The sequence below is a fragment of the Engystomops pustulosus genome, chromosome 5, assembly GCF_040894005.1.
Source record: "Engystomops pustulosus chromosome 5, aEngPut4.maternal, whole genome shotgun sequence".
Classification (NCBI taxonomy): Eukaryota; Metazoa; Chordata; class Amphibia; order Anura; family Leptodactylidae; genus Engystomops; species Engystomops pustulosus.
Genome location: NC_092415.1, coordinates 43341019 through 43368451, shown reverse-complemented (window position 1 = coordinate 43368451; position 27433 = coordinate 43341019). Strand labels below are relative to the sequence as shown.

Here is a 27433-nt window from a genome sequence, read left to right as displayed (position 1 = left end):
TGTGAAAATCATGGCGTTTTAGAAAGAGCTCTATGGTACTCCTAACACAACCAATTGCATTAGCATTTTGCTCATTGTCAATAGTTGTATTATGGCGCCACCTGGAGGTGTTTTTTAAGAATGGAATACACAAGCACAATAACTACAGGTTGGGCAATTTATGTGGATACACCTAAATAAAATGGGAATGGTTGTATCAAATTAATATATGGTAGAGGGGGAAACTTATCAAGATGGGTGTTGATGATGGAGGCCATTTTTAATCCAACTTTTCTTTTCCAAGAGGGTCAAATAACACATCAAACTTCTTGACAATTGAGCTTGGTTTTAACTTTATTCTTATATACTTATAAAATGTGTTCAAAGTTTTGCCCATTGTGTTGAATTGTTAATGTAACCCTCTTTTCCCACTCTTGACACACTGATAGCAACACCGCCGAAGAAATGCTAGCACAGGCTTCCTGTATCCTTGTTTCAGATGCTGCACATCTCTTATCTTTACAGCAGGGGTCTCAAACTCGCGGCCCCCACCTGGTCGCGCTGCATGGAGAGGGCTCACGGGCTGAGCCCTCTGCATAGCCGGTAAGTCTTTTCTGCATATTGCAGCAAAGGCTTACCGGTAAGACCCGCGATCGGTGCTAGCACCGATCGCGGGTGCTTTCACAGCGATGGCTGCCGACAAAGCTGCCGGCAGCCTCAAAAAGATAGCGGCGCATGGGCGCCGCCATCTTACCTGGGATCACCGCTCCCCGTGACGTCATCGGGGGGCGGAGATCCATCTCCATGGTAGCCTCAGGTCTTCCGAAGACCCGAGGCTATTTCGTTTTAGCACATTGTAATGAATGAGGAGGAAAATCTCCATATACTGCCATACTGTAGTATGGCAGTATATGATAGGATCGATCAGACAACCTAGGGTTAAAGTACCCTAGGGAGTCTGAAAAATAGTATAAATAAAAATAAAAAAAAGTTTAAAAAAAAAAAATAATAATAAAAAAACCTAAAATTTCTAATCACCCCCCTTTCCCTAGAACTGACATAAATATAAATAAACAGTAAAAATCATAAACATATCAAGTATCGACGCGTCCGAAAATGCCCGATCTATCAAAATATGATGACGGTTTTTCAGTGCGTTTAACCCCGTTACGGAAAATAGCGTCCAAAGTCGAAAATGGCACTTTTTTGCCATTTTGAAAAATATAAAAAAATCTATAAAAAGTGATCAAAAGGTTGTACAGTCCTAAAAATGATATCATTGAACATATTATCAAATTTCACAAAAAATGACAGCACCCACAGCTCCGTACACCAAAGTATGAAAAAGTTATTAGCGCCAGAATTTGGCAAAATAAAAAAAAATATTTTTGTACAGTAGGTTTTAATTTTTGTAAATGTATGAAAACATTATAAAACCTATACAAATTTGGTATCCCCTTAATCGTACCGACCCAAAAAATAAAGTAGACATGTCATTTGGGGCGCTCAGTGAAAGACGTAATATCCAAGCCCACAAGAAAATGGCGCAAATGCATTTTCATTGCATTTGGAATTTTTTTCCCGCTTCCGAGTACATGGCATGGAATATTTAATACCATCACTATGAAGTGCAATTTGTTACGCAGAAAACAATCCATCACACAGCTCTTTACGTGTAAAAATAAAAAAGTTATAGTTTTTTGAAGGTGGGGAGTGAAAAATGGACATGAAAAAACAGGAAAGGGCCCGTAACCGGTTAATCCCCTTCCCTCCGGGACTTGAAGAAGATGAAGTCGCCGCTCTGAACGCACTTGGTGCAGGTCAGAGCGGCGACTTCATCTTCTTCGATGGGAGGGACACGGGGAGGCAAGTACCGGGGGGGGGGGGGGGGGAATGGAGTGTCCCTGACTGGGCTCAGTGCGGTAGGAGCTTGGGACCCCTCGGTACACAGGACGCGTTCATAGAGAAAACACGTCTCCCAGCTCGGGGCTTTCCTTGCACTGGGAGACGCCGTGACATTTGAATCTGAATAATGATATTTTGTAAGCGCATTTTGTGTGGAAAACTTGATGCGGCCCAGCCTTACCCAGAATCTACCTCCAACGGCCCCCAGGTAAATTGAGTTTGAGACCCCTGCTTTACAGTATAGAAAATTGCCTTCAAATCAAACCTTATGGCAATGTTCACTCACTGTGCTGTTTCCAGAACACCTTAGGATAGATCATTCATATGAGATGGGGAACAATACCTGGACCCCTCGTCTATCACCGGCACCACTACACAAGGGTGGTGCAAGAACTGAACCGCTCTGTCCTTTATCTATCAGCAGTTCAGAGTTACTATAAATTCAGCTTCTTCTGAATGGGATCAGAGTCTGCACGGACGCTATACAAAGGACGGAGTTATCTGCTTCCGGCCCCACTCTGTATGTATTGGTGCTGGTTTAGGATAGGTCATCACTGTATTGCATACGCTCTGCATCAACATATTTGAGGCCACAATCACACTGCATTTACATTACATTAAAACTCAAAACAAAAGTGTGAATCCTGTTTTATAATGGAACAGATAACACAAGAGTCTGATGACAAAGAATGGGAGGTTACAAAAAAAAAGATGTTATAAACTATTTGCTATATTGGAACTAATACACACAGCTTCTTTATGCGAAACCCTGATCCATAGTTGAGTCTGTTAGACTGTAAACTCTCTGAGGAGCATGGCCTGGACTCCTATTGTTCCACATGATTATGTTTTTACACTGCATTGTCTTATTTTATTTGTACATGCTCCCCATGATTGGTGCTGCAAAATATAATGGCCCTATAGAAATAAAGATGATTATTAGTGTTTTTGTGACTTAGGCCAGAAGCACAGAACAGCACCCAGTCTATGAATCTGGACGGCGCAGAAGTAGGAATGGCCCAGGAGAAATAAACCAGACGCAGACCACTGTTGCCGTAGACTTAACATTGTTTAATAGAGCAATCCAACTTCCAAATACTGTACAGTCAAGTGTAATATAGTACACTATATACTATTATAATACACTATTGTTACATTACAAAAAAAAAGAAAGAAAATCATAGAACACGGCTATCACAAAAGAAAAAAAGCCAGTGCAACAAAAAACGTTTAATAGCCTTTGCCGAGCGCTTCCCCTTCTAAAAGATCTCCTCCTACATATTTATAAGACTTGTATCTACACAATGTATTCCGCATTTCCCCACGTAAAGTGCTCCTTTTACGAAATAAAAATTGCCGTACAACAATGTACTAACTTCCCAATCGTGAAAATCAATCCTTTACACTACACAACTATGTACAGTTATCTCAGAGGCAATATAGGTCTGTATGGTCTACTCACAGTATGCACCTTTTATCTGAACCCTATAACATGTCATCTCTCCATGTCCATGTCAGTAGTGGTGGAAATATCAGGAATTTTACATCCAGTGTCTTCAATGCAGTAAGTGCAGAGTTACTCTATGTGCTGTTTCAGTGAGGGGAAACTACAGGAAAGATAACGATCCAGGCTAAAAACCAAGATCTAGAATCAATAAAAAGTCGAGACTGAAGATGTATACTGATTTGCCTAAAGTAACACATTGTAACAAAACAAGGACTAGATCAGGGACCAGTTTTGCAGACGCTAACTTTTCCATTCTATCCTGAAAACTTTACTGATGGGCTGCTCCATTATGTGACTGCTAGTATATAGAAGTCCATGGGGGGAAAAAAAATAATAATTTCCTCCAAATAATTCATATGCCAGGTCAGCAATTAAAAACGGATGGCAGGACAACTTAAGTGCTAGATGTTCAAATATTAAAGCTTAAAGTGTATGTAGGGCTGCTGACAAGTGCGAAACACCCTCAAAGATCCCTATGAAGTTCACCTAGAAAACTCACAACTATTGAAAAACAGCGGATCCATCAAACACGTCTGGCTATTTTTTGGACTACCATAGAGATGAATAGAGAGAACATCTCACGTCGATTCTCTCCATTCACAGTGGCCGTGAAACTGGGGACCCTCATACATTATACATGTCCAAGACAGGAATATTACTTTTAAACAAAATTTCACCAAAAACATAAAAAAAAAAATACACAAATTTCGGCTGCAATGTTCATTATTTCCCCACTCACAAGACCCTGAAACACCTGGCCAATAAAATCATAGAGAGAATGGAAATTTTTACATTTGTGAACATCACAGTCTTACATGTCATAAAACCGACACAGTGAAAGGTATAACAGGACATATTACAACAAGTGCTTTGCTATAAAACAGTACACAAACCCATCATTATTCAATACAATCATTGAAATGGAGAAGAAAGTGCTGCTGTATTTGGTTGCACATGTTTTATCATGTGCAAAGATTTTTGATTAAAAAAAAAAAAAACAACACACAAAATCTGGGTAAATTAGCATTTTCCATAAAGTTGCACAAATATTAAGCGCCACAGAGCAGTGAAGGCTGATACATAGACGATAAGCCTCATTTATGAAACCTCACTCTAAAAAAATCCCTTATTTTTATTGCTTATAGCAACCAGTTTTGATATATGAAACCCAAAAAATTCATGGAAAATTTTTTTCTACTCAAAAATATTAATATAATTATTAAAATGAAACTTTTACCATTCACCTAGGTTATATTTGACTGAATGCTGCAGACATGGTAAGGGCAGAGGCACATGACGCATAACACGGCTGCGTGTTATACATTTTAATGGATCAGTGCCCACAGCCGTTATTTTAATTGACTATATGACCAATCTGTTAAAAAGTAGACCATGTCCTCATCAGATCTGGTTTTCACGGATCACTCAGACTATAGTTCATGAGGATCCGTGAAAAACGGATGCCAGACTGATGCAAATCGGACAAGAAAAACAGATGTGATGGGATAAACAAATTTCTGTAACGTTCGGATACCAACTCAATGAGGTGAATCCTCAGAGGCAGAATATATCATCATCAATATGATACAGCAAAGCAGAAATAAATTGGTGCCTAAAGAAAATCCAAAAATACAAGCAGACCTGCATCCAATGTACATGTATGAGAATCTTTAAGGATTTTCCCTAAACACCTTTAACATAAGCGCAAACATTTATATACAGGTTATAAGAATTGCTACGGAATGAATTTGGTGCATTTAAATGTCTAAAAAATCTAATTATGCTCTTTTATGGGGAAAAAGTAGGTATAAAGAACAACACACCTTAACCTACAAGTATTTCATATAACTGTATATGTTGGGGATTTGTTCTGTAAACCACTTTGTAATAATCCATATGGTAGAGCTGTAATGCCATCCAGATGCCCGGGCAGACAATGGGGTCAATGGCAATATAGCTGATGCGATAGATTTCTGACCTATCTGCTCCTGTCATTCTCACAGTAAATATGCCATCACCAAAAGATATGTGGGGGCACTCGAAAAACTTCGAATAGCATTTTTTTATGTGCGCATTTGTATGCGGGTTTGTGTTATGTGTTGCACGTATTTGATGCAGATTTTAAGCAATGTTATGTAATTTAATGTAATTTCTGGGAAAATCTACATTTGTACAATATTTGTTGGTGGATGGCATGCAGACTTTCACAAGCCCATACACTTACAAAAACCCCCCACAAAGCCATGAATCCGCATGGAGAAAAAAAATAATTAATAAATGCATCTTCCACAGTACTTTTTCAGAAATACATTCACTTTAATGCTACTGTAATACGCTTTTGATTTTTCGCATAGAAAAAAACCTACATAATAATTTGCTATATGTGCAGGTAGCTTTAATGTCATTAGTTAAGGAGAACCCGTTTCTTTCCCCAAAATGTCAATTTAAGTCAATAGTGTTCCCCATAATACAACAGTTAGGCTTTAAACATTATGCAAATGAGCCAGAAGGGCTCCAGTAACACCTATGGAGCCTGGAGTCCCTCAGGCTTATTTGCATAATTTTAAAAGCCTTTTTTTTGTAAAAGCCATAAGAAGCTTAAAGAAGAGCGGATCCTGCCAGAGGGGGAACACACTAATATGTCTTTACAATCCTTCTTCCCGATGTTAGATGTCCTTTAAAAATAGGTGATTAACAGTATATCCCGGTAATAACTTATGTGACTTATTAGCTACAAATAATCTTATATACTGAAAAAGCAAGTTACAAATCTGGAAAATCAACAATATTATGGGAGCAGTGTTAAATCTTAAGAAAGCATCTAAGTATACCTTACAACTTGTGTGACCAGACAAGATGCCACTCTTATTAAAGCTCTGAATGTATTGAAGCCATGAGGCCATTCAATTGGCAGAATATTTTTGCATTGACCCATCTAATTTACCAATAACAAGCCATATTCGGAATAACAAATGTCCACATGTCTACATGTCACTCCAATGTCCAACCAAGGTGCCAACTATTCATCTACCAAAAACTGAAGAAAGACCAGAAACCTTCCCAATATACACAATCCAAAAAAAAAAAAACAGCCTGGACATGGCACACAAGTTCTCTATCCCTGTACATAGGACTTCTTCTAGGCACACTTCCTTTGGCCAGCAGAAGCTTCTTTCTTGAAGAACATGAGGCACTCTGGATTAAGATTCAAGCTTTCAAGGAGAAGCGTGATCCATAGATTTATTTTTAATATATATCTTTATCACAAAGAAGCCAGATTACTGCAAGTATAATAAAGCTGTATCTGCTAAACAAGTGCGACAGCATGACGTTCTCTGAATCTGGTGTTACAAAGGCAGGAAAGGACATGGGGCTCAGATATTCTACATATACAAAGGCTGTAGGCTCTTTCATTTGGAGGCAACATTTTTTAGGAAGCATCACCACTAAAAATAAAAAGAGAGGTGCTCCTAGTGACGTGATAGAAAGTCAACAGTATAGCAGTCTATTTTTTTTTTTTTTTTTTTTTTTTTTTAAGGAGTTGGTTCACAAATACATGTATCGGCTATCCACAGTATAGGGGATAAGTGTATAATCACTGGGGTACTGCGATACGTGAACAGAGCTGGGCTATCCCATCTGTGCCAACATGAGAGGTAGAGCACATACATAACCAACTCTGGTGCTCAGCAGTCATTTTAGTCACTATACAATTATCTTAAAGGGGTGTACCCTTATCAGTGAATACATATTATTGTTTGTATTATGAAAAGTCATAGTTTTCCAATATACTTGAAGTATCAATTCCTCATAGTTTCCTAGATCTCGGCTGGCTGTCATTCTATAGGAAGCTTAATAGTTTATTTCCTGTGGATAAATAGTGGTCCCTGGTACCCGTCACGAGTTGTGCACCTGTGTGACATCACATGACCAGAGACAGATTTCTATCCACTGGAAGGAAACAATGCAGCCTCCTAAAGAAAGACAGCAAGCAGAGATCTAGAAAACCGTGAGGAATTGATACACCAAGTATATAGGAAAATTGTATAACGTTTCATTATACAAACAATAACATTTATTTTCTTAAACTGGGACATCCCTTTATAGGGGTTTTCCCATGAAGAAACGTTAGGCCTTATCCACGGGATAGGGCCTAACTTGCTGATCAGTAGGCGTCTCAAAGTTGAGACCCCCACAGATCACGAAAACGAGGGATCCAAGAGCCTCGCTCGGCAATCTCCGTCAGCTCTATAGAGATTTATGGAGCAGAACAGTCATACCCAGCCGTCTGCTCCATTAGTCTGGTGGAGCGACAAGGGGTTTTCGTGATCTGTGGGGGTCTCGGCACTGAGACCCCACTTATCAGTAAGTTAGGCCCTATCCCGTGCATAGGGCCTAACTTTTCTTTGTGGGAACACCGCTTTAAGTGTCAAAAGCTGATGAACGGTCTATGTGGACCAACCCCTTTAAGCCTCTTCCATAGACTTTCACCATCACATTTGGTCTGTGCATATCAGCAGTGGACATTCCCATCAGCATTAAAAGGCAGCAATATCGTTGAAAAAATGCACTGGTTATTTCAATCATCTAAAAGCTAAAATAACCATGAAAAAGCTTTCACTCTCCCCAAATTACACACATTTTCATGCAGCGAAAGAGAAAATTTAATATACTTCTGAATGTACAAGAATTCTTTAAAGGACTATTTTTAAACTGTGGCCCAGCCATCTTATTACATATTTATATATTTATATATATTTATGTACGTTCCTTCCAGATCGAACCTTTGATTGATCATGAATGATCCATAGGCTCGGTTATGTTGGCTAATTCGGCATCCTGGCTGTCCATCTCTTCTGGATCCTCTGTAGAAACTGCAGACTGAACTTTAGGTCTAACAGATAATGCTACAGAGCCCCCGACATTCCCAGAAGGTGCTACATGACCCAGGTCTGTGTCTACATTGCCCCTCGAAGGGCTTCCTACAGGCTTGGAGGAAAGCCATTCACTCTTTTTCGGAGAAGTATCAGATCTGGACAATGGTTCTGCATTTTGATCCCGTAAGTGCTTATCCATTGAAGCCTGAATGGAAGAAACCATCTCTTGCAGTTTTTTTCGCTGGGCCTCAATTAAATTGGGGTCAAGCTGGCGACCATCTCTCATGGTGACAACTCCAGGAGCTACTCTGATAAGCTCCCCGTCACTGGATGTAGGTGTGAACGACGATGTGCTGTTGAGGCTGGCCGTTGAGCTGGGCTTAGACGTTGTTCTGGTTCTCTGGTTGTGTTCTGGACTCGTGGAGGCAGTCCCTAGAGAGTGTCCTTTGCCTTGAAAGACAGTGACATTGTGGTGCTGCTCCGACTTCTTCTTCACCACTCCACCACTGCCGAGTCTCATGTGTCCATGTGAAGGACTGGACTCCCTGCTTCTAGAAGCAGCTTCAGAACGCACTTGGGTCAGAGCCTCCTTTACCAACTCTTCAATCTCCGGACCAATAGGAAAATGGCCGGCGGCATCCACGCACAGTTCTAGCCGGTCTTCAGCCGCATTGTAAACAAATGTTTTGTTAGGTAGGTAAGGAAATGTGCAGTGTTTTCCATCAACCACGCCTGAAGAGAGAAACAGAATATTATTTACCATCATCAGAAAATCCGAATTACGTTTCTACATAAAATAATTAAATTACGATTTAGCAGTAAAGATTAAAAAATTATCGTGCAAAAACACAATTTAAGAACATGGTTAAGTCTTTTCTTTATACTTGTTTTATATGTTTTAAGGGCTAGAACTTTTCATTTGAATGAGAGGTCTAGGGACTTATCGATTTCTCAAGACTATAAAAATATGTCAAAAACAGATGCCAGACTGAAGCAAAGTGGCCAAAGAAACAGACGCAAGGGTCTGAATGTGCGTATATCAAAGAAAACCGTCTCACATTCCAGAATATTGTTAATAAAACTGTGAATCCACATCGGTATAGCAATCCAAAAATTCAATTGTGTAACGTTTCGGGCGCTAACAGGACCCGAGTGAAGTTGCCCCCACACCTTGTTCAAATCTAACTAAATTGGTTTGTTTGTTCTATGTTTGTGCAGCAGAAATGTTCATTTGTGCCGCTATCGCTTTAAGATAAAAATAAAAGTTTACAGAGGTCATCAGAGGTCAACCAGCCCCTCTGCAGATTTTTTTGGATATAACTTCATATGGGATGGTATGAAAACTGTTCTAAGAAGTGACGTGTATTACTGGATTATATATCTGAATTTGAGTATGGTCATGTCATGTCAACATTTACAACATAAAAAAAGATCAAACTTTATGCAGAAGTCCTACAGAAAAGCAAAATTGTTAACCATTAAATCACCATGTCACAAACTGCAGTTTAGATTTATGTCGCAAATTTTCATATTTTTTTCACACATGTTTATTTATATTTATTAGTTTATGGTTTAAAATAAATAAATCCTTTTTCCCAAAGTCTCACTTTACCCATGTTTTTCTTCATGATGTTGTAAAAGACACCTCCCTGCTGGAACAGATGAGGCAGACCTTTAGCGTACGACCAAAGATCTTCTCCTGCAAGACAGAAGCACATGAAAGACAAATCAGGGGAGGCTTTCTTCGTGGAAAAACTCCAGGTCAAAATTAAAATTAATTAACTTATCATTAAAGGGGTTTTCCACCTTTACATTACAGATTATCCAGCTAAAGGACAGGTCAACCAATGGAAGGGAATCTAGTACCAGCGCATAATGTATCTAATATTTATGACCGACCCTATGGAAAACCCCTTTAAGAACTAGGATTATGAGCATTGTACATTGTGACGCATCCCCAGACACATAAATCATCTGATTATGTACAATTACCCAGAAGGCCTGTGATGCTATACACTCCCTGTTGATCCAGGAGGCCATTAAATGCTATCACAGAAACAACGCTACAGTATTACCTCCATTAGTCTAATCTCCAAAAGGGAATTACTGTGACAATGCAGATGTAAAGGGGGAAAAAAAGTGCCTTCACCTTTGATACTTGTGATAAATTCTGCATCACCAGAAGGTAAATGATTTACTGCAATAATAGGGAGACACTGAAGGCAGATAATGCATATTAAGAGGATGGAGAAGAAAGAAAAACCCTACAAAGTCATCAAGAAGACTGAGCGGACAAGACTGTTGAACTGATGCTTTTAAAGGGTTATACAGTCCCTTTCGATGCATAGATTGCTCAAAGGTACAGTTTTTTATACATATATATTCTGTACTCCCAAGTTTAGTGTTGTGATGTACCCAGCAATGGCACCCGTACAGGAGCACTGCTACCCCTTTATGGAGCTGATCTGCAGGGTGTGCCAAGAATCAGACCTCCGCCGATCCACGGCCTCCGTAAACGTCTCGTGGTCCGTTTGTGGCCCGTGTGTCATTGGTGTTGGAGGTCTGCTTACACGCCAATGACAAGCTCTGCTCCATAATTTGTGGCTCTGCAGTCGGCTCAATCATGGGGTAGTGGAAACCACAGCTGTGTGCACTAGTCCATAGAAATACATGGGACCGTGTGCTAGCCATTGGGGGAGATTCATACTGTCTTCTCTGTTGTTTTTTCTGATGGAAAAGGCGCATCGATCTTACCCTGACCTGCACCCACTTTGGGCGTGTTGGGGGGCAATGGGGGAAGATTGCAGACAGGTGTGTGAACCCCGGTCCCACCAGATTTACTTTATTCCCTGCTGAAAGTTATAGCAAAAACAAAATTTAAAAACTCTGCCAGTTCAGACTTGTTCTTATGTCTAAACTACCAGAAGCCACTTAGTGGATTCGGGTGCTGGACCACCAGTGGAGGAAATTTAAAGACTGGCTTTCAAAATGCCAATTTTAAAGGGGTTTTCCCACGAAGGCTAGGGGATAGGGCCTAACTTGCTGATTACTGGGGGACTCAGTGCTGAGACCACGGCAGATCGCGAGAACAAGGGATCCGACCGACCCCTCACAGGAATGGAGGCAGTTTCTTAGTTACTTGTAGTATGTTATTCACAGCAAAAACCTCCGACAGAATATAAACTGTAACTAGCCCCAACATTATTACATAAACAGAACAGAAATATGAACTTGTTAGGAATAGAAAACAGGAGGCAGACTGCTAGACAGGGTCAATAACTACTAATCATAGAGTAACAGCAGGTCAGAGGAGATAACAGTCGGTCCCCAGCGCTAGAGACATTTACAGCACAACTGTAGATGTCCTCGAAGAGAATTTTTTTTTTTAAATTAATAAAGACCTAAAAGTTCAAATCCCCTTCCTTTCCCGATATAAGAACAAACAAGTAAAATCATGAACATGTTAGGTATCGCCGCTTACCAAAACGCCGGATCTATCAAAATCTAAAAACTGTTATTACTGGCGGTGATCCCCATAATGGAAAATAGCGCCCAAATCTCCAAAAAGCCACTTTTTCACCATATTGCCAACACAAAAAAATTGAATAAAAAGTGAATATAAGGTAGCAGTGCCACAAAAACATTTAATATTCCGTGCAATGTACTGGAAAAAAGCTGAAAAAAAATTCAAGTGCAGCGAAATCGACAAAAAAAAAAAAAAAAAACACAATCTGACAGACATACTATATCCTGCTTGCAGTTAACAGAGAGAAACCACTGCTCTCCCTATATTACCTAGGGATCTGACAAAGAGCGATCAGCTTTCCTTCCAATTCCATGCAAATTCAATACCTACAAATCTAGGGGACAGGTGATAAGTTTTTATGGTGGGAAAGTCCCTTTGAAGGAAATCTACCATCACAATCAAGCATGGATAAACCAGGGACACTTACTCTTCCCTACCCTTCTTACTACCCTTCCTTCTAAAATCAACTTTTGAACATCCGCGCTGCAGATTCACAGGCTGTTACAATGAGCAGAAGAACAACCCCCCTCCCACTGTGTGAGTTTACAGCAACAGGTGGGGAGAAGTGCTGAAAGAGCAGGGGGAGTGTAACAGCCTGGGAATCTCCAGAATGGAAATCACCCCCACCCCCAACCCCAACCCCAGAGTCCTTCTGACTCATAAGCATAATTTTAAAGGTTGATTTTTTTTTTTTTTTTTTTTTTTTAGAAAGGAAGAGGCTGTATATAACAAATAAGATTGCCACAGTCACTGTGACTGGATCTATGAGTAAGTGCCCCTGGTTTATCAAGCTTGAATTTGATGATAGGGGTTGTCTGGAGGTTGAAAAACATAGCTATTTTCTTCCAAAAACAGCTTCTCTCCTGACCATGTGTAGTACCTGGTATTGCAACTAAACTCGATTCATTTCTAGCTGAGCTGCAATAACGGTACAAACCATTAGTCAGGTGTGGCGCTGTATTGGATAGTAGCCATGTTTTTCAACCTCCACACCAACCCTTTAAGTCAATAACCTCAATCTCATCCTCTTGTGAATAAGAAATAAAGAGCCATTATCAAGCACTGACAGAAACATCCCCGGGACACAATGTTCATTCCTGCTGCAAACACGGAAGCCGCTCTTTATCCTATATCAGGCAATTAAGCGGAAATGCATTATCCAAATACACAACAAGAGCCAAGAAGCAAACTCCTGCACTATGTCCAGGGGCAGAGGATGTATCTGGCAGAGGACCTCTGATCTAGATCCAGGGAGGGCGAGGTGGTACAATACATCTACTAACATATACAAGTAATCAGCCATGGAAAAAAAAGTGAAACCGCACAACCACCCCCTGTGTTTCCTTACCCATTAGAGTTGCCAGCAAACACAAGGAGTACATCTCCTTATCAATCTGGTCTTGAAGCTCCTTAGAAACAGATTTGATAGCAGAGTCCTCCTCTGTGACAGCATGGGCCGAGTGAGAAGAAGAAGAAGAAGTAGTAGTGTGCTGGACAGGTTTTTCTTTGGCCTTTAAAATTTCTACCGTCACCCGGTCACCATGTTGTAACGGTACAGGCTCGTTCTCCATGCCGTCCTTTGGTGGTAGAAGCTCTTTTGGAGGAAAGCCATAGCGAATGCACTGTAAGAAGGGTGGAATATCCAACTCTTTGGCTATCCCTTCCTGCAGCTCAGAGAAGGTGGTGGAGAACTTTAAGGTGAGCATTGCCTGGCGGCCATCGTTGGTGGTTATGCGGATTTTCTTTTCTTTGGAGGATGTTGGGGAGTAAGGCGTTTTTGTGGGCGTTGAAGGCCCTGATGAAGAAGAACCATCTCTGACTGTTCCGGGAGAAGAAGATCTCACTTGTCCTTTCTGATCCTGCTTTATTTTATCGGATTTGCGTTTCTGCATTACAGAGGCTTGTTCTGTAATATTCTGCTGAATCTTCCTCTCAGTTTTGCTCATGTTTAACTCTTCTTTGTGCAAAGTTTTAGCCTTTTGGCCCGTAAGAATGATTTTTGTTGGCAAGTGAGACTCAGAGTCCGTGTCTGGCTTGACATCTTCCGCTCGTTGGATGTGGGCGCTGTCTATTGATACAGGGGTGTAGTCATCAGGATTTTTTTTGGCCGTCTGATGTAATATTGTGTTAACTACCTTCTGTACAAGAATTTCACTACCAAACTCCCCTGGGAAGTGCTTCGTGACCAGCTTCATCGCCACATCATAGACATTACTGTTCAGGCTCACGTCACTTTCATACTGGAACCAGTAGACCGTCTCCCTGACTACTCGCCCACTCCATTCCAGTGTTATAGGGAACGCTTCAGGTAGGTTGTCATATTCCTTACCATCCCAGTAATGTTTAAAGCCACAACCACATTTGCCCCCATAAGACCTAGTGTTAGTTCTGTCTCCATCAAGATACACGATGGATGAATCGCTCCTCACTCTGCGAACAGAGTTCCCCCGACACCAGTTGCAACTGGTTAAATTACTCAATGTAAAGTCAGGTACTAAGATATCATTTACTGCATCGTAAGAACAAACTATGTTATTGAGGGGAAAGCTGTAATTCTTATCCGGCTTTAACTGGCCGTGGGTTGATTTTGCCAGGTTATATAACTTGCCACCAGGGGACAACCACTCAGGAGACACCACAAGGTCAGACAGAGCCCCACATATGAGGCATTTGTAGAGGCGGTTCTCCTGCACTGCCTTCTTAGCGGCAGAGGTGACTTCTTCAGGCTGAATGCCAATGACGCCAGTTCGTCTATAAAAATAATGGTGCACATCGGCTACCAAGCTGGGGTGAATGCCATGCTTGTCCATGAACACCTCCTCCATAGCAGCAACCAGTCGCAGAAGATACTTGTCTTGTAGGCTTCTGTCTCCTCCAACAACACAACCACCATCCTCCTCCAACTTTATATACTGCCGGATCAGATCTTGTGGCACCCCCCACGCTTTCGGTAGTAATTTTAAGGGCAATTTTGGCAAGGGTCTTCCTTTGATCCCCACTAAAGGGATATAATGATTGCGCCCAGAACTGCTCCAGGCAATGCATATCGGCTTATTGAGCTGTCCATCTTTGCCTTTGCAGTTCTCCACCGGTATCAGCCCAGGAAGGAAAGTAGCGGAATAATCTCCTGAACTTCTCATGCCGCTCAAAGAATCCAGCAAAATAATAGGACGGTGAAGAACATTGGCGAGTCCAAATATGTGAATATTCCGCAAACCCAGGGGAACGCCTTCCGGCGGGACAAACCACGGGTCGCACTCGTTGATGATGTCTTCCCATTCTGCTACGTCGATGAAGTCATGGAAGAGGGCTTTGTATCTGTCCAGGTCTTCCTTCAAGTGTTTCTTGAGGTTTTCCCGTAAAGCGTGCCAAAATAGTTCTCGGCCCACCAGCGCCCGGGACACGGCGTGCACCAAGCAGTGGCCGTCGCCATCCACGTGCACGGGGATGAAGCATTCCTGGTTGCTGTTGGCCTTCTTGATGTCGTCTAAGGTGTCGTGGAGATAGAGCAGGCTACCGGAGCGGTCCTTGCCGTAGCTCACCGTGTCTACGTGCTCCGGCTCGATGAGGAAGGCCCTGTCCCCCAGTAGGGAGCAGTCGAATACGTCCCCCTGGTTCATGTCGCGCAGCAGCTTGGCCTTGCCCGTCTGCTTGTCCATGCCGTAGCGCGCCAGGATGGGGGACAGCAGCTTGCAGTGGTAGTTGGACAGCCCCATGACTTTCACCATGTCCGTGTTCCTCCTGGGGGTCCCGGCCACCCCGAGCAGGGCGTTCCTCAGCAGATTGTGCAGCACCACGTCCGGCTCCGTCACCTCCTCCACCTCCAGCAGCTGCCTCTGCTCATGTCTCTGGCCGCAGTCCGTGCACTCGATACTGGCCGATCCCTGGGCAGGGAAGAAGAGCCGGGCCCTGCACTTAGGGTCCGGACACGTCCCGGAGAAGATGCGGCGATCTCTCCTCCTCTGCTGCGCCGCCTGTGCCGGGGACTGAGGAGGCTGCTGAGACATGGCCGCACCGGTCACCGCTGGCTCATCCTCCACCAGCAGCCACAGCAACGGTCTCCAATGCGGAAGCACAACCCCCGCTCACCGCCAGATGCCGCTCCGCCCCTTCTGTTTCGGAACCGTTGACAGACGTAACGGCCCCTTTCCCCTAAAGCCACGCCCATTTTCACTCATGAGCATCACGGTTGGTGTAGTGTTTACAGCCGCTGTGTGCGAATACATCGGATGTGCTTTAAACTACAAAGTCCAGAGTGCATTGCGCGGCGCACCCGGAAGTGGCGATAAAGCAGCTACCAATAGCTGTTTAGTAGTGTGCTGATTCTTATTGGCTACTGAGGAGCTGGATGACAGCTGGTGGGAGGAGCCATAACTTCCTGTTATTTCTCTCTAGCGCTTGTTTGGGCTGTGTCATGTAGTGTCACTAGCCCGGCACCATCAACGTGTACAGTGTACAGCCCGTCGTAAAACATACCTGCACAAGGCTCAGTTCACACTACCATTAAAAAAGTAAAGAATGGAGGTTTACTGCATCAGTTAAAATGTACATTGGTGTCAATGGGATTTCTGTGTCACCCGTTATCCATGTGTTTTTTTTTTCAAATGGAACAATGTACTGCAGCCACCGTCATGTACTAAAAGACGGCTGCAAAACGGATACTGGCTGAACTGACCGTAATGAAAGGCATAAAATTTAGGCTGCATTCACACAGCCCTATAGAGGACGTGTATACGTCGGCTATACGTCCCCCATAGACGGCAATGGGTGCACGGCGCCGTACCGCTCCGTACATGGGAAAGATAGGACATACCGCATGTTTCTCTATGGAGAGGGGCTGGGGTAAGCAGTTAATGTGAATGTAGCTTGACATTGATGTCAATGGCATTTTTAATTGATTCCTTGAGGCACATTTACTTACCTGTCCCGTCGTGATCCCCGTGGTGCGCTGTCCGACGAGGATTCAAATCTTCCGCGAATCACATAGCTCGTGCGCCCGATTTCCTGCATGTGTCGCTTCCCCTGCTGAGGTCCGCCGGAGTTCACCTTCTTCTTCCCGTTGCACGTGAGTGCTGATCTTGCAACCCAATTTTGTTTTTAAATTCCGCGGTTTGTCCGAATCAGTCAGGTTGTCCGACATCCACGCCCCCCGATTTGTGTCGCATGCAAGCTGGCTATGATGCGCCACAATCCGATCACCTGCTGCTGTCTCGACGGTTTTACACAAACTGTACCGGGATTACCTTATTAGGGTGTTGGTAAAGTTTTGTAATAGTTGCCAAACCCATTAAATAAAGTTAAGGCAAGAATAACATCTGCACTAAACTATTATATTGTTCTGTTACATTATAGAAGCAGGACAACAGGTGCACCAGATGCTTATTATTATCACAATTTGGTGCTTCTGTCTGGCGAGGAAGCAGAGACTCCACATATATCACAATGATGCCTGCACTGTGGCCTGTCCATGACATCCGGCCACAACATAGTCTGTCATTCACAGACCGACCACTAGCATGTGCCGCTGGCCTTACTCTTGGCACATGCATCAATTTACCAGACAAAAAAAGACTATTGTGCTGGACCTTTCTAGTCAGGACTTTTGATAGACCCTTTAAAGCAGGGATGAACATTGCCTTATCTAAAAATGGTGTGCAGCATATGTGAAGTTTTATTTTTTGGGTTTGCAGCATACTTTTATGTACTCGTAGTATGAGCATAAAAGAAATATCCATCCAGATTAGTGTAATTTCAGGTGTAGTGTACAGGCGGTCCCCTACTTAAGAACACCCAACTTACAGACAACCCTTAGTTACAAACGTCCCTCTGGATGTCTGTAATTTACTCTATTTAAGCCTTAGGCTACAATAAACAGCTATAACAGTTATTAAAGGTGTCTGTAATTAAGCTTTAATTGTTGATCCTGGTTCTTATAACAACCCAACATTTTTTAAATCCAATTGTCACAGAGAGCAAAAAGATTTTGACTGGGGTTACAATTATGAAGTATACAGATCCGACTTACATACAAACTCAACTTAAGAACAAACCTACAGAACCTATCTTGTACGTAACCCGGGGACCGCCTATATAGGTAGTATATTTGTTAAATGTCTGACATCCTGGAAGGTTAAAACAGTCTGTTTTTCATTATAATTGAAATTTATAGAACATCTAAACCTTTGAAGCATTTAGCTATTTCATAATCATGTCAGATCTCCAAATACCTTCCCTAAGTTCTTTTTAGTTAATGCTTGCAGTTTTAAGAATTGAAACTTTTGATTGTCCATTAAAAATTTATTCCATGGGAACATAAGTGCTGAATTGTCTTTTACATTTTCTTTCAGAAAAATCTTATTAAAAATTTAAGGGATATAACCTTCTAAACTGTCTGCATGTTTTAATGAAGCACTCCAGTGACTTATTCTTTTATTCTTTCCCTATTCCTGCAATCTATATTATGTAGCTTGTGTTACCTTATTAAGGTAAAGAAAAATATGGAACCCTTTAAATCACAGCTTACAGGATATCTCGCAGCAAAATCAAGCATGATAAACTGTAGCATTATAATTGTGACTGTGGCAATCTTAATATTTGTTATCCATGGCTTCCATCATTCTAAAATAAACTTTTAAAATTATACTAATGAGCCTGAAGGACTACTGGGGGTGTTACCAGAGCACCTCTGTGCTGCAGATTCTCTCTGTGAGAGAACATCAAGCAGAGGATGGGAGTGAAACAGTGTAACAGCCTGTGAAGCTATAGCAGGTGAGTAAATGTCCCTGGTTTGTCATGATTGATTTTGATGAAATTACGTATTTCCTTTGAAGGGCGGTATAAAATGCATTTCATGAAAAGGTAACATATGATTCCCAAGTGTATATTGTGAACACACAAAGAGTAAAATCAGGCTATCGTAAAAGGATGTTTCCCTTATTGTGAAGCTAGATTAAATACTAAAAATACCATAAAAAACAGCATCATAAATTTAAAAAACAGTTTTTTTTTTACTTTATTACTTTCTTTTTTTAACTATTATTTCAGGTTCCTGAGGATTTTTTAATCCTTTTGGGTCTGATTTCTCAAACGATATATTATGTGATGCAACTAAAGACAAATACAGCCCCTTGGTATTGTTTTAACTGCATAGACCTAGGAGGCAGAACACATAGAACCAAGTAAAATGCAGCACCAGAGCCAAGATTACACCATAAATATAGCACTAAAAGTAAGCTCCATTCATGAATACAGCACCACACTCAGGTAAAAACTATTGGGTGTTGAGTTCAGAATTGTGAGCTTATGGGTAGTAGAAGCACTTACCGTAAATTTGGCACTGCATACCATATCAGCTTCTTCCAGCCACAAAACATCTCTGAAGACAGCCCAAAAATGTCAGGTTCTTCATATCATCATCTCCTTTACCGTCTTATAATAAATGTAATACTGTTCTGTTGTTCCCCTCTCTGTTGTTCATAATATTTTAACAGGACCCCTAAAGTAGGCAGTAATAGTACATAATCTTTTTTATATAGCGCCATTGTATTCCACAGATCATGGGGGACATATACAAATAAAACAAGACATTACAGAGTAATAATATAATCAGATGAAACAACTGGAATGAGGTCCCTGCTCACCAGAGCTTACAATCAATGAGGATAAAGGGCTTGTACAATGGTCCAGCCATTCTTTAGGGAATCAAATAATTAAATACAGGGGGTATGGAAAGTATACAGACCCCTTTACATTTTTCACTCTTTGTTTCACTGCAGTCAATTGGGAAGATAAAAAAGTTCTTGTTTTAGCTCATTAATGTACACTCTGCCCCCCCCCCATTTTGACAATAAAAACTGAAATTTAGATATTTTTACTAATTCATTAAACAAGAAACATTGAAATTTCTCATGGTCATAAGTATTCAGTCCCTTTGCTCAGTATTGAGTAGAAGCAGCTTTGGAGCTAGTACAGCCATGAGTCTTCCTGGGAAAGATGCAACAAGATTTTCACACCTGGGTTTGGGGATCCTCTGCCTCTTCCTTGCAGATCCTCTCCAGTTCCCTCAGGTTGGATGGTGAGTGTTGGTGGAAGCCATTTTCACGTCTCTCCAGAGATGCTCAATTGGGTTTAGGTCCTGGCTCTGGCCGGGACAGTCAGGAATAGTCACATAGATGTTCTGAAGCCTCTGCTTTATTATTTTAGCTGTGTGCTTAGGGTCATTGTATTGTTGGAAGGTGAACCTTCGGCCCAGTCTGAGGTCCAGAGCACTCTGGAAGAGGTTTTCATCCAGGATATCTCTGTTGTTGGCCACATTCATCTTTTCCCATAGAATGTTGCCACCACCGTGTGTCACTGTTTGTATTATATTTGGCACATACCACTTAGAATTAACATAAAAAAGTTCAATCTTCGTCTCATCAGACCAGAGAATCTTATTTCTCATAATCTAGGAGTCCTTTATGTGTTTTTTTGCAAACTGTTTGCGGCTTTCATGTCTTGCACTGAGGAGAGGCTTCTTTCGGCAGATCTTGCCTTAAAGCCCCAACTGGTGAAGGGCTGACGGTTAGTTCATTTTGTGGAACTCCAAAGGGGCCCACCCACCACGGTCTATTACTTGCCGGCGGGCCGGTCCCACTACCTCCCCTGAATGCAGGCGGCATAGGAGATTGGCGGAGAGGTAGTGGGACGGGCCCCCTGTCTTATCCACCTCACATGTGACCTGCCCCAACCTACCCACCTCTCTTGTGAAGCGGCGCACCCTACGCCTCGCGTCAGGCCCGGCCTTCGCGCTCCAAGTCCTGCCGGCCTGCACAACTCGCATCTGAGCTTGCCACCACGTTCCCACCGGGGTAAGTATAATTGCAACATATGTAAATGAATGTATATGTGTTTGTGTATATATGTGCTGTATATGTGTTTTTTGTGTATATATGCTGTATATTTGTGCTTATGTTTGTATATATGCTGTATGTCTGTGTGTATGTGTTGTATATACTGGATGCGTGTGTATATATGCTGTATAGCTGTGTGTATGCTGTATATACTGGATGCATGTGTATATATGCTGTATATCTATGCGTATGTGTTGTATATACTGGATGCGTGTGTATATATGCTGTATGTCTGTGCGTATGTGTTGTATATACTGGATGCGTGTGTGTATATATGCTATACACTCACCGGCCACTTTATTAGGTACACCATGCTAGTAACGGGTTGGACCCCCTTTTGCCTTCAGAACTGCCTCAATTCTTCGTGGCATAGATTCAACAAAGTGCTGGAAGCATTCCTTAGAGATTTTGGTCCATATTGACATGATGGCATCACACAGTTGCCGCAGATTTGTCGGCTGCACATCCATGATGCGAATCTCCCGTTCCACCACATCCCAAAGATGCTCTATTGGATTGAGATCTGGTGACTGTGGAGGCCATTTGAGTACAGTGAACTCATTGTCATGTTCAAGAAACCAGTCTGAGATGATTCCAGCTTTATGACATGGCACATTATCCTGCTGAAAGTAGCCATCAGATGTTGGGTACATTGTGGTCATAAAGGGATGGACATGGTCAGCAACAATACTCAGGTAGGCTGTGGATTGCAACGATGCTCAATTGGTACCAAGGGGCCCAAAGAGTGCCAAGAAAATATTCCCCACACCATGACACCACCACCACCAGCCTGAACCATTGATACAAGGCGGGATGGATCCATGCTTTCATGTTGTTGACGCCAAATTCTGACCCTACTATCCGAATGTCGCAGCAGAAATCGAGACTCATCAGATCAGGCAACGTTTTTCCAATCTTCTACTGTCCAATTTCGATGAGCTTGTGCAAATTGTAGCCTCAGTTTCCTGTTCTTAGCTGAAAGGAGTGGCACCCGGTGTGGTCTTCTGCTGCTGTAGCCCATCTGCCTCAAAGTTCGACGTACTGTGCGTTCAGAGATGCTCTTCTGCCTACCTTGGTTGTAACGGGTGGCGATTTGAGTCACTGTTGCCTTTCTATCAGCTCGAACCAGTCTGCCCATTCTCCTCTGACCTCTGGCATCAGCAAGGCATTCTCGCCCACAGAACTGCCGCTCACTGGTTGTTTTTTCTTTTTCGGACCATTCTCTGTAAACCCTAGAGATGGTTGTGTGTGAAAATCCCAGTAGATCAGCAGTTTCTGAAATACTCAGACCAGCCCTTCTGGCACCAACAACCATGCCACGTTCAAAGGCACTCAAATCACCTTTCTTCCCCATACTGATGCTCGGTTTGAACTGCAGGAGATTGTCTTGACCATGTCTACATGCCTAAATGCATGACGCCATGTGATTGGCTGATTAGAAATTAAGTGTTAACGAGCAGTTGGACAGGTGTACCTAATAAAGTGGCCGGTGAGTGTATGTCTGTGCGTATGTGTTGTATATCTGTGCGTATGTGTTGTATATACTGGATGCGTGTGTATATATGCTGTATGTCTGTGCGTATGTGTTGTATATGCTGTATATCTGTGCGTATGTGCTGTGTGTATATATTGGATGTGTAGAGTTCACTGTTAAGGGGCCCATGGAGGCTCTATCGCCCAGGGGCCCACTGAAACCTGGAGCCGGCCCTGATTATGGAGGCTGCTGTGCTCTTAGAAACCTTGACTGCTGCAGAAATTCTTTTATAACCTTGGCCACTTCTGTGCCTTGCCACTGTCTCTGAGCTCCTTGGGCAGTTCCTTCTCATGTGCTCTGACATGCACTGGAATCTGTGAGGTTTAATATAGACAGGTGTGTGCTTTTCTAAATCAAGTCCAATCAGCTTAATTAAACAAAGCTGGACTCCAATAAAGTTGTAGAACCATCTCAAGGAGGATCAGAAGGAGATGGACTGCATGCAAGTTAAATATGAGTGTCACATCAAAGAGTCTGAATACTTATGACCATGTCATATTTTACTTTTTCTTGTTTAATAAATTAGCAAACATATCTACATTTCAGTTTTTTCTGTCAGGGGTGCAGAGTGTACATTAATGAGCAAAAAAATATATTTTTTGTAAATGAGCTTGAATACTTTCCATACCCACAGTAGATAAATAATGCTGAATGAACAAGTCACCAGCTATCAATTTGCACTGCAAGTAGGGTGCATCACTTTGCAGGGAAACCAGAGGAGGATTGAAGAAAAGAAAGTGAAAGTTAACGTAGTTAGAAAATGTGAAAAAAAATACCTGTGCCTAAAAAAATTGGTAGTTAGATATTAGCCTGATAGATCGAAGTAATACATTTCAGAGAATTGGTCCAGCTCGCGATAAGTCCTAAAGACGCAAATGCGTGGTTCGAATTAAGGAAGAAAGTAATCTTAGATCACTGGAGGATCGATGAGCACATGCTGGGTGATAGGCTGAGATGAGGGCAGAGAAGTAGGGAGGAGCAGAACTGTGCAGAGCTTTGAGGATGAGGGTAATTAATTTGAATTGAATATGGAAGGTGATGGACTGCCTGCTGTTACGGGTGCCCCTGCGACCCTTGTATAGGGTCGCAGGCACACCCTTGTACCTCCGGGTGGGCCGCTGTGCTCGCAGTGTGACTTACCCCGCCGGGATCCAGCGGTGTCTCCAACGGCTCCCCGCCGCACAGGGCACCCGTGCTGGCTTTGCCAGATTTAAAGGGCCAGCGAGCCAGTAATTGCCGCTGGCCAGATGCCATTCTCTATATATTCCCAGCCTCTTCCTGTCTTCCCTGCCGGATCTACAGTACGTGCCTCACAGCCTTAGATAAATCTCCCTAACGATTCTCCTGCGTTCCTGTGTGTCCCTGTGTATCCTGCGTCCCTGCTCCCGCGTGTTCCTGCTCCTGAGTTCCCATGTCCTGTGTCCTGTGTTCCCGTTCCCGTGGACTAAACCTCAACTACCCCTGGGAACTCTCAATCAGCCTCCATAGGGTTAAGCCAGCGTCATGGCGTTGCTAGATTACCTTATGACACGTTTGGCATGTGAAATCAGTATATCTCTGACAGACCCATACTAGGCAAAGGCAAAAAAAGAAGCTATGTAATAGTAGGCATACCTGGTAGCATATCAGCCATGTGGGGAGTCCGTAGCTGCATTAGTCAAGTTCCGGTCGCCATCAAGTAACCGGCTGACACGGGGAGACCAGGCGCAGCTTGATGACGTCACCCATTTATGACCAGCCTCCTAAGAAGCTCCGTAAGTAAACATGGCGACTTGGCATACTTACGGAGCTTCTTAGTAGGCTGGTCATAAATGGGTGACGTCATCAAGCTGTGCCTGGTCTCCCCGTGTCACCCGGCAACAATCATAAAAATGATAATTCATAATGCTTTATTTGTAAATAAAAAGGACAAAACATATATAAGAGGATTATAAAACCATGCACAACATACATATGAACTTGAACTTATGAACCACCACCTTTAATCTGCATTGGGTAAAAGAGACCCAGATTCCTGCCAAATAAACATGTCAGATAAATGCCAAGTGTCCAGGTTTCTGTGTGCACTAATAAGTCCGATCCCCACTACAATACTTGATAAAAGCTCTGCATATAGTTTTGTATTAACTGAATATAAAAAGCATTTCTCATAATCCAAGATCAGGGTCAAATAACAAAAACCAGGATTAAACCCAAGTGTATAAAGCAAATACATTCCAACCCTACAGTGCCAACAGCAGATGCATATACTAAAAGGGAAGAAGAGGAGTATGTAAGAACAAGGGGTGGAAACACAATAATAATAGTATCCAATTTCACAATGCTTGCCCCTCAGTATCCCATATTCATAGTGCCTGTCCTCAATAGAGAATAATCACAGCGCCTGCCCCCAGTAGCCAATAATCATTATGCATGCCCTCGCAGTGGCCAAAAGTCACAGCACCTGCCCCCCTATAGCCCGTATTCAGAGCACCTGCCCCCAGCAGCCAATAGTCACAGTGCCTGCCCCTTGTAGCTAATATTTACACTGCACGTCCCCAGTAAAAAAAAAAATACTTACCTTATACCTCTCTGTGCAGCCTTCTTTCTTTTCTTACCGCCTTCTTTCCGATGCAGGTGGTGATAAAAGATGTCCACCTGCATCTGGAATGCACCTCGGGGATAGCGCAGGGACGTGCAAGTAAATCTGCCCCATTATGTAATTTCTGCAATAGAAATTATTTTTTATTATGGGGGGCTCAATTTACTACAGGGGCAATATATGATACGATACAATACAACTTTATTGATCTCTGGAAGTAAATTCTTTTGTACAAGTTGTTCAGGCAAGAGTAGGTTTGCATATTATGGCTACAAAAAACTAGCTTACTTGTTGCTTAATAGTTTCCTCATAGTCTCATCACGGAGACCCCCATATATATATCTGTATGTATGTGTGTACATTCAGCGTGCCACCATGTAAAATATACTATATGGAGGTACGCTATATGTATTATATGGTATATGGCGGCACGCTGCATGTATTATATGGTATATGGCGGCACGCTGCATGTATTATATGGTATATGGGGGCAAGCTGTATGTATTATATGGTATATGGGGGCACACTGTATGTATTATATGGTATATGGCGGCACACTGTATGTATTATATGGTATATGGCGGCACGCTGTATGTATTATATGGTATATGGGGGCACTCTGTATGTATTATATGGTATATGGCAGCACGCTGTATGTATTATATGGTATATGGCGGCACGCTGCATGTATTATATGGTATATGACGGCACTCTGTATGTATTATATGGTATATGGCGGCACGCTGTATGTATTATATGGTATATACCGGCACGCTGTATGTATTATATGGTATATACCGGCACGCTGTATGTATTATATGGCGGCCCGCTGCATGTATTATATGGTATATGGCGGCACGCTGTATGTATTATATGGTATATGGCGGCACGCTGTATGTATTATATGGTATATACCGGCACGCTGCATGTATTATATGGTATATGGCGGCACGCTGTATGTATTATATGGCGGCACGCTGCATGTATTATATGGTATATGGGGGCACGCTGTATGTATTATATGGTATATGACGGCACTCTGTATGTATTATATGGTATATGGCGGCACGCTGTATGTATTATATGGTATATGGCGGCACGCTGTATGTATTATATGGTATATGGGGGCACACTGTATGTATTATATGGTATATGGCGGCACACTGTATGTATTATATGGTATATGGCGGCACACTGTATGTATTATATGGTATATGGCGGCACTCTGTATGTATTATATGGTATATGGGGGCACTCTGTATGTATTACATGGTATATGGCAGCACGCTGTATGTATTATATGGTATATGACGGCACGCTGTATGTATTATATGGTATATGGGGGCACACTGTATGTATTATATGGTATATGGCGGCACGCTGTATGTATTATATGGTATATGACGGCACTCTGTATGTATTATATGGTATATGGCTGCACACTGTATGTATTATATGGTATATAGCGGCACGCTGCATGTATTATATGGTATATGGGGGCACGCTGTATGTATTATATGGTATATGGCGGCACGCTGCATGTATTATATGGTATATGACGGCACTCTGTATGGTATATGACGGCACTCTGTATGTATTATATGGTATATGGCGGCACGCTGTATGTATTATATGGTATATACCGGCACGCTGTATGTATTATATGGTATATGGCGGCACGCTGTATGTATTATATGGCGGCACGCTGCATGTATTATATGGTATATGGCGGCACGCTGTATGTATTATATGGTATATGGCGGCACACTGTATGTATTATATGGTATATGACGGCACTCTGTATGTATTATATGGTATATGGCGGCACGCTGTATGTATTATATGGTATATACCGGCACGCTGTATGTATTATATGGTATATGGCGGCACGCTGTATGTATTATATGGCGGCACGCTGCATGTATTATATGGTATATGGCGGCACGCTGTATGTATTATATGGTATATGGCGGCACACTGTATGTATTATATGGTATATGGCGGCACGCTGTATGTATTATATGGTATATGGCGGCACGCTGTATGTATTATATGGTATATGGCGGCACGCTGTATGTATTATATGGTATATGGGGGCACGCTGTATGTATTATATGGTATATGACGGCACTCTGTATGTATTATATGGTATATGACGGCACTCTGTATGTATTATATGGTATATACCGGCACGCTGTATGTATTATATGGTATATGGCGGCACGCTGTATGTATTATATGGTATATGGCGGCACGCTGCATGTGTTATATGGTATATGGCGGCACGCTGCATGTATTATATGGTATATGGGGGCACGCTGTATGTATTATATGGTATATGGCGGCACGCTGTATGTATTATATGGTATATGGCGGCACGCTGTATGTATTATATGGTATATGGGGGCACGCTGTATGTATTATATGGTATATGGGGGCCCGCTGTATGTATTATATGGTATATGGCGGCACGCTGTATGTATTATATGGTATATGGGGGCACGCTGTATGTATTATATGGTATATGACGGCACTCTGTATGTATTATATGGTATATGACGGCACTCTGTATGTATTATATGGTATATACCGGCACGCTGCATGTGTTATATGGTATATGGCGGCACGCTGCA

General features: G+C 42.3%; 1 protein-coding gene across 1 annotated transcript; it reads right to left on the bottom strand.

Moving 5' to 3' along the window:
• Positions 1-4376: 4376 nt before the first annotated feature.
• VCPIP1 (valosin containing protein interacting protein 1) lies at positions 4377-15877 on the bottom strand. The gene is made up of 3 exons (XM_072151788.1): positions 13143-15877; positions 9881-9967; positions 4377-9000 (listed from the first exon to the last, which is right to left on the bottom strand). The coding sequence occupies exons 1-3, from the start codon at positions 15799-15801 to the stop codon at positions 8186-8188; spliced, it is 3561 nt and encodes a 1186-aa protein (XP_072007889.1). The 5' UTR covers positions 15802-15877; the 3' UTR covers positions 4377-8185.
• Positions 15878-27433: the final 11556 nt, after the last annotated feature.

What these genes read in the sequence shown, in the direction of transcription:
- VCPIP1 (XM_072151788.1), bottom strand. Translation starts at nt 15,801, where the DNA reads ATGTCTCAGCAGCCTCCTCAGTCCCCGGCACAGGCGGCGCAGCAGAGG. An exon ending in TTTGCTGGCAACTCTAATGG is followed by an intron (nt 9,968 to 13,142) that starts GTAAGGAAACAC and finishes TCTGTCTTGCAG; the next exon opens with GAGAAGATCTTTGGTCGTAC. An exon ending in CATCATGAAGAAAAACATGG is followed by an intron (nt 9,001 to 9,880) that starts GTAAAGTGAGAC and finishes TTCTCTCTTCAG; the next exon opens with GCGTGGTTGATGGAAAACAC.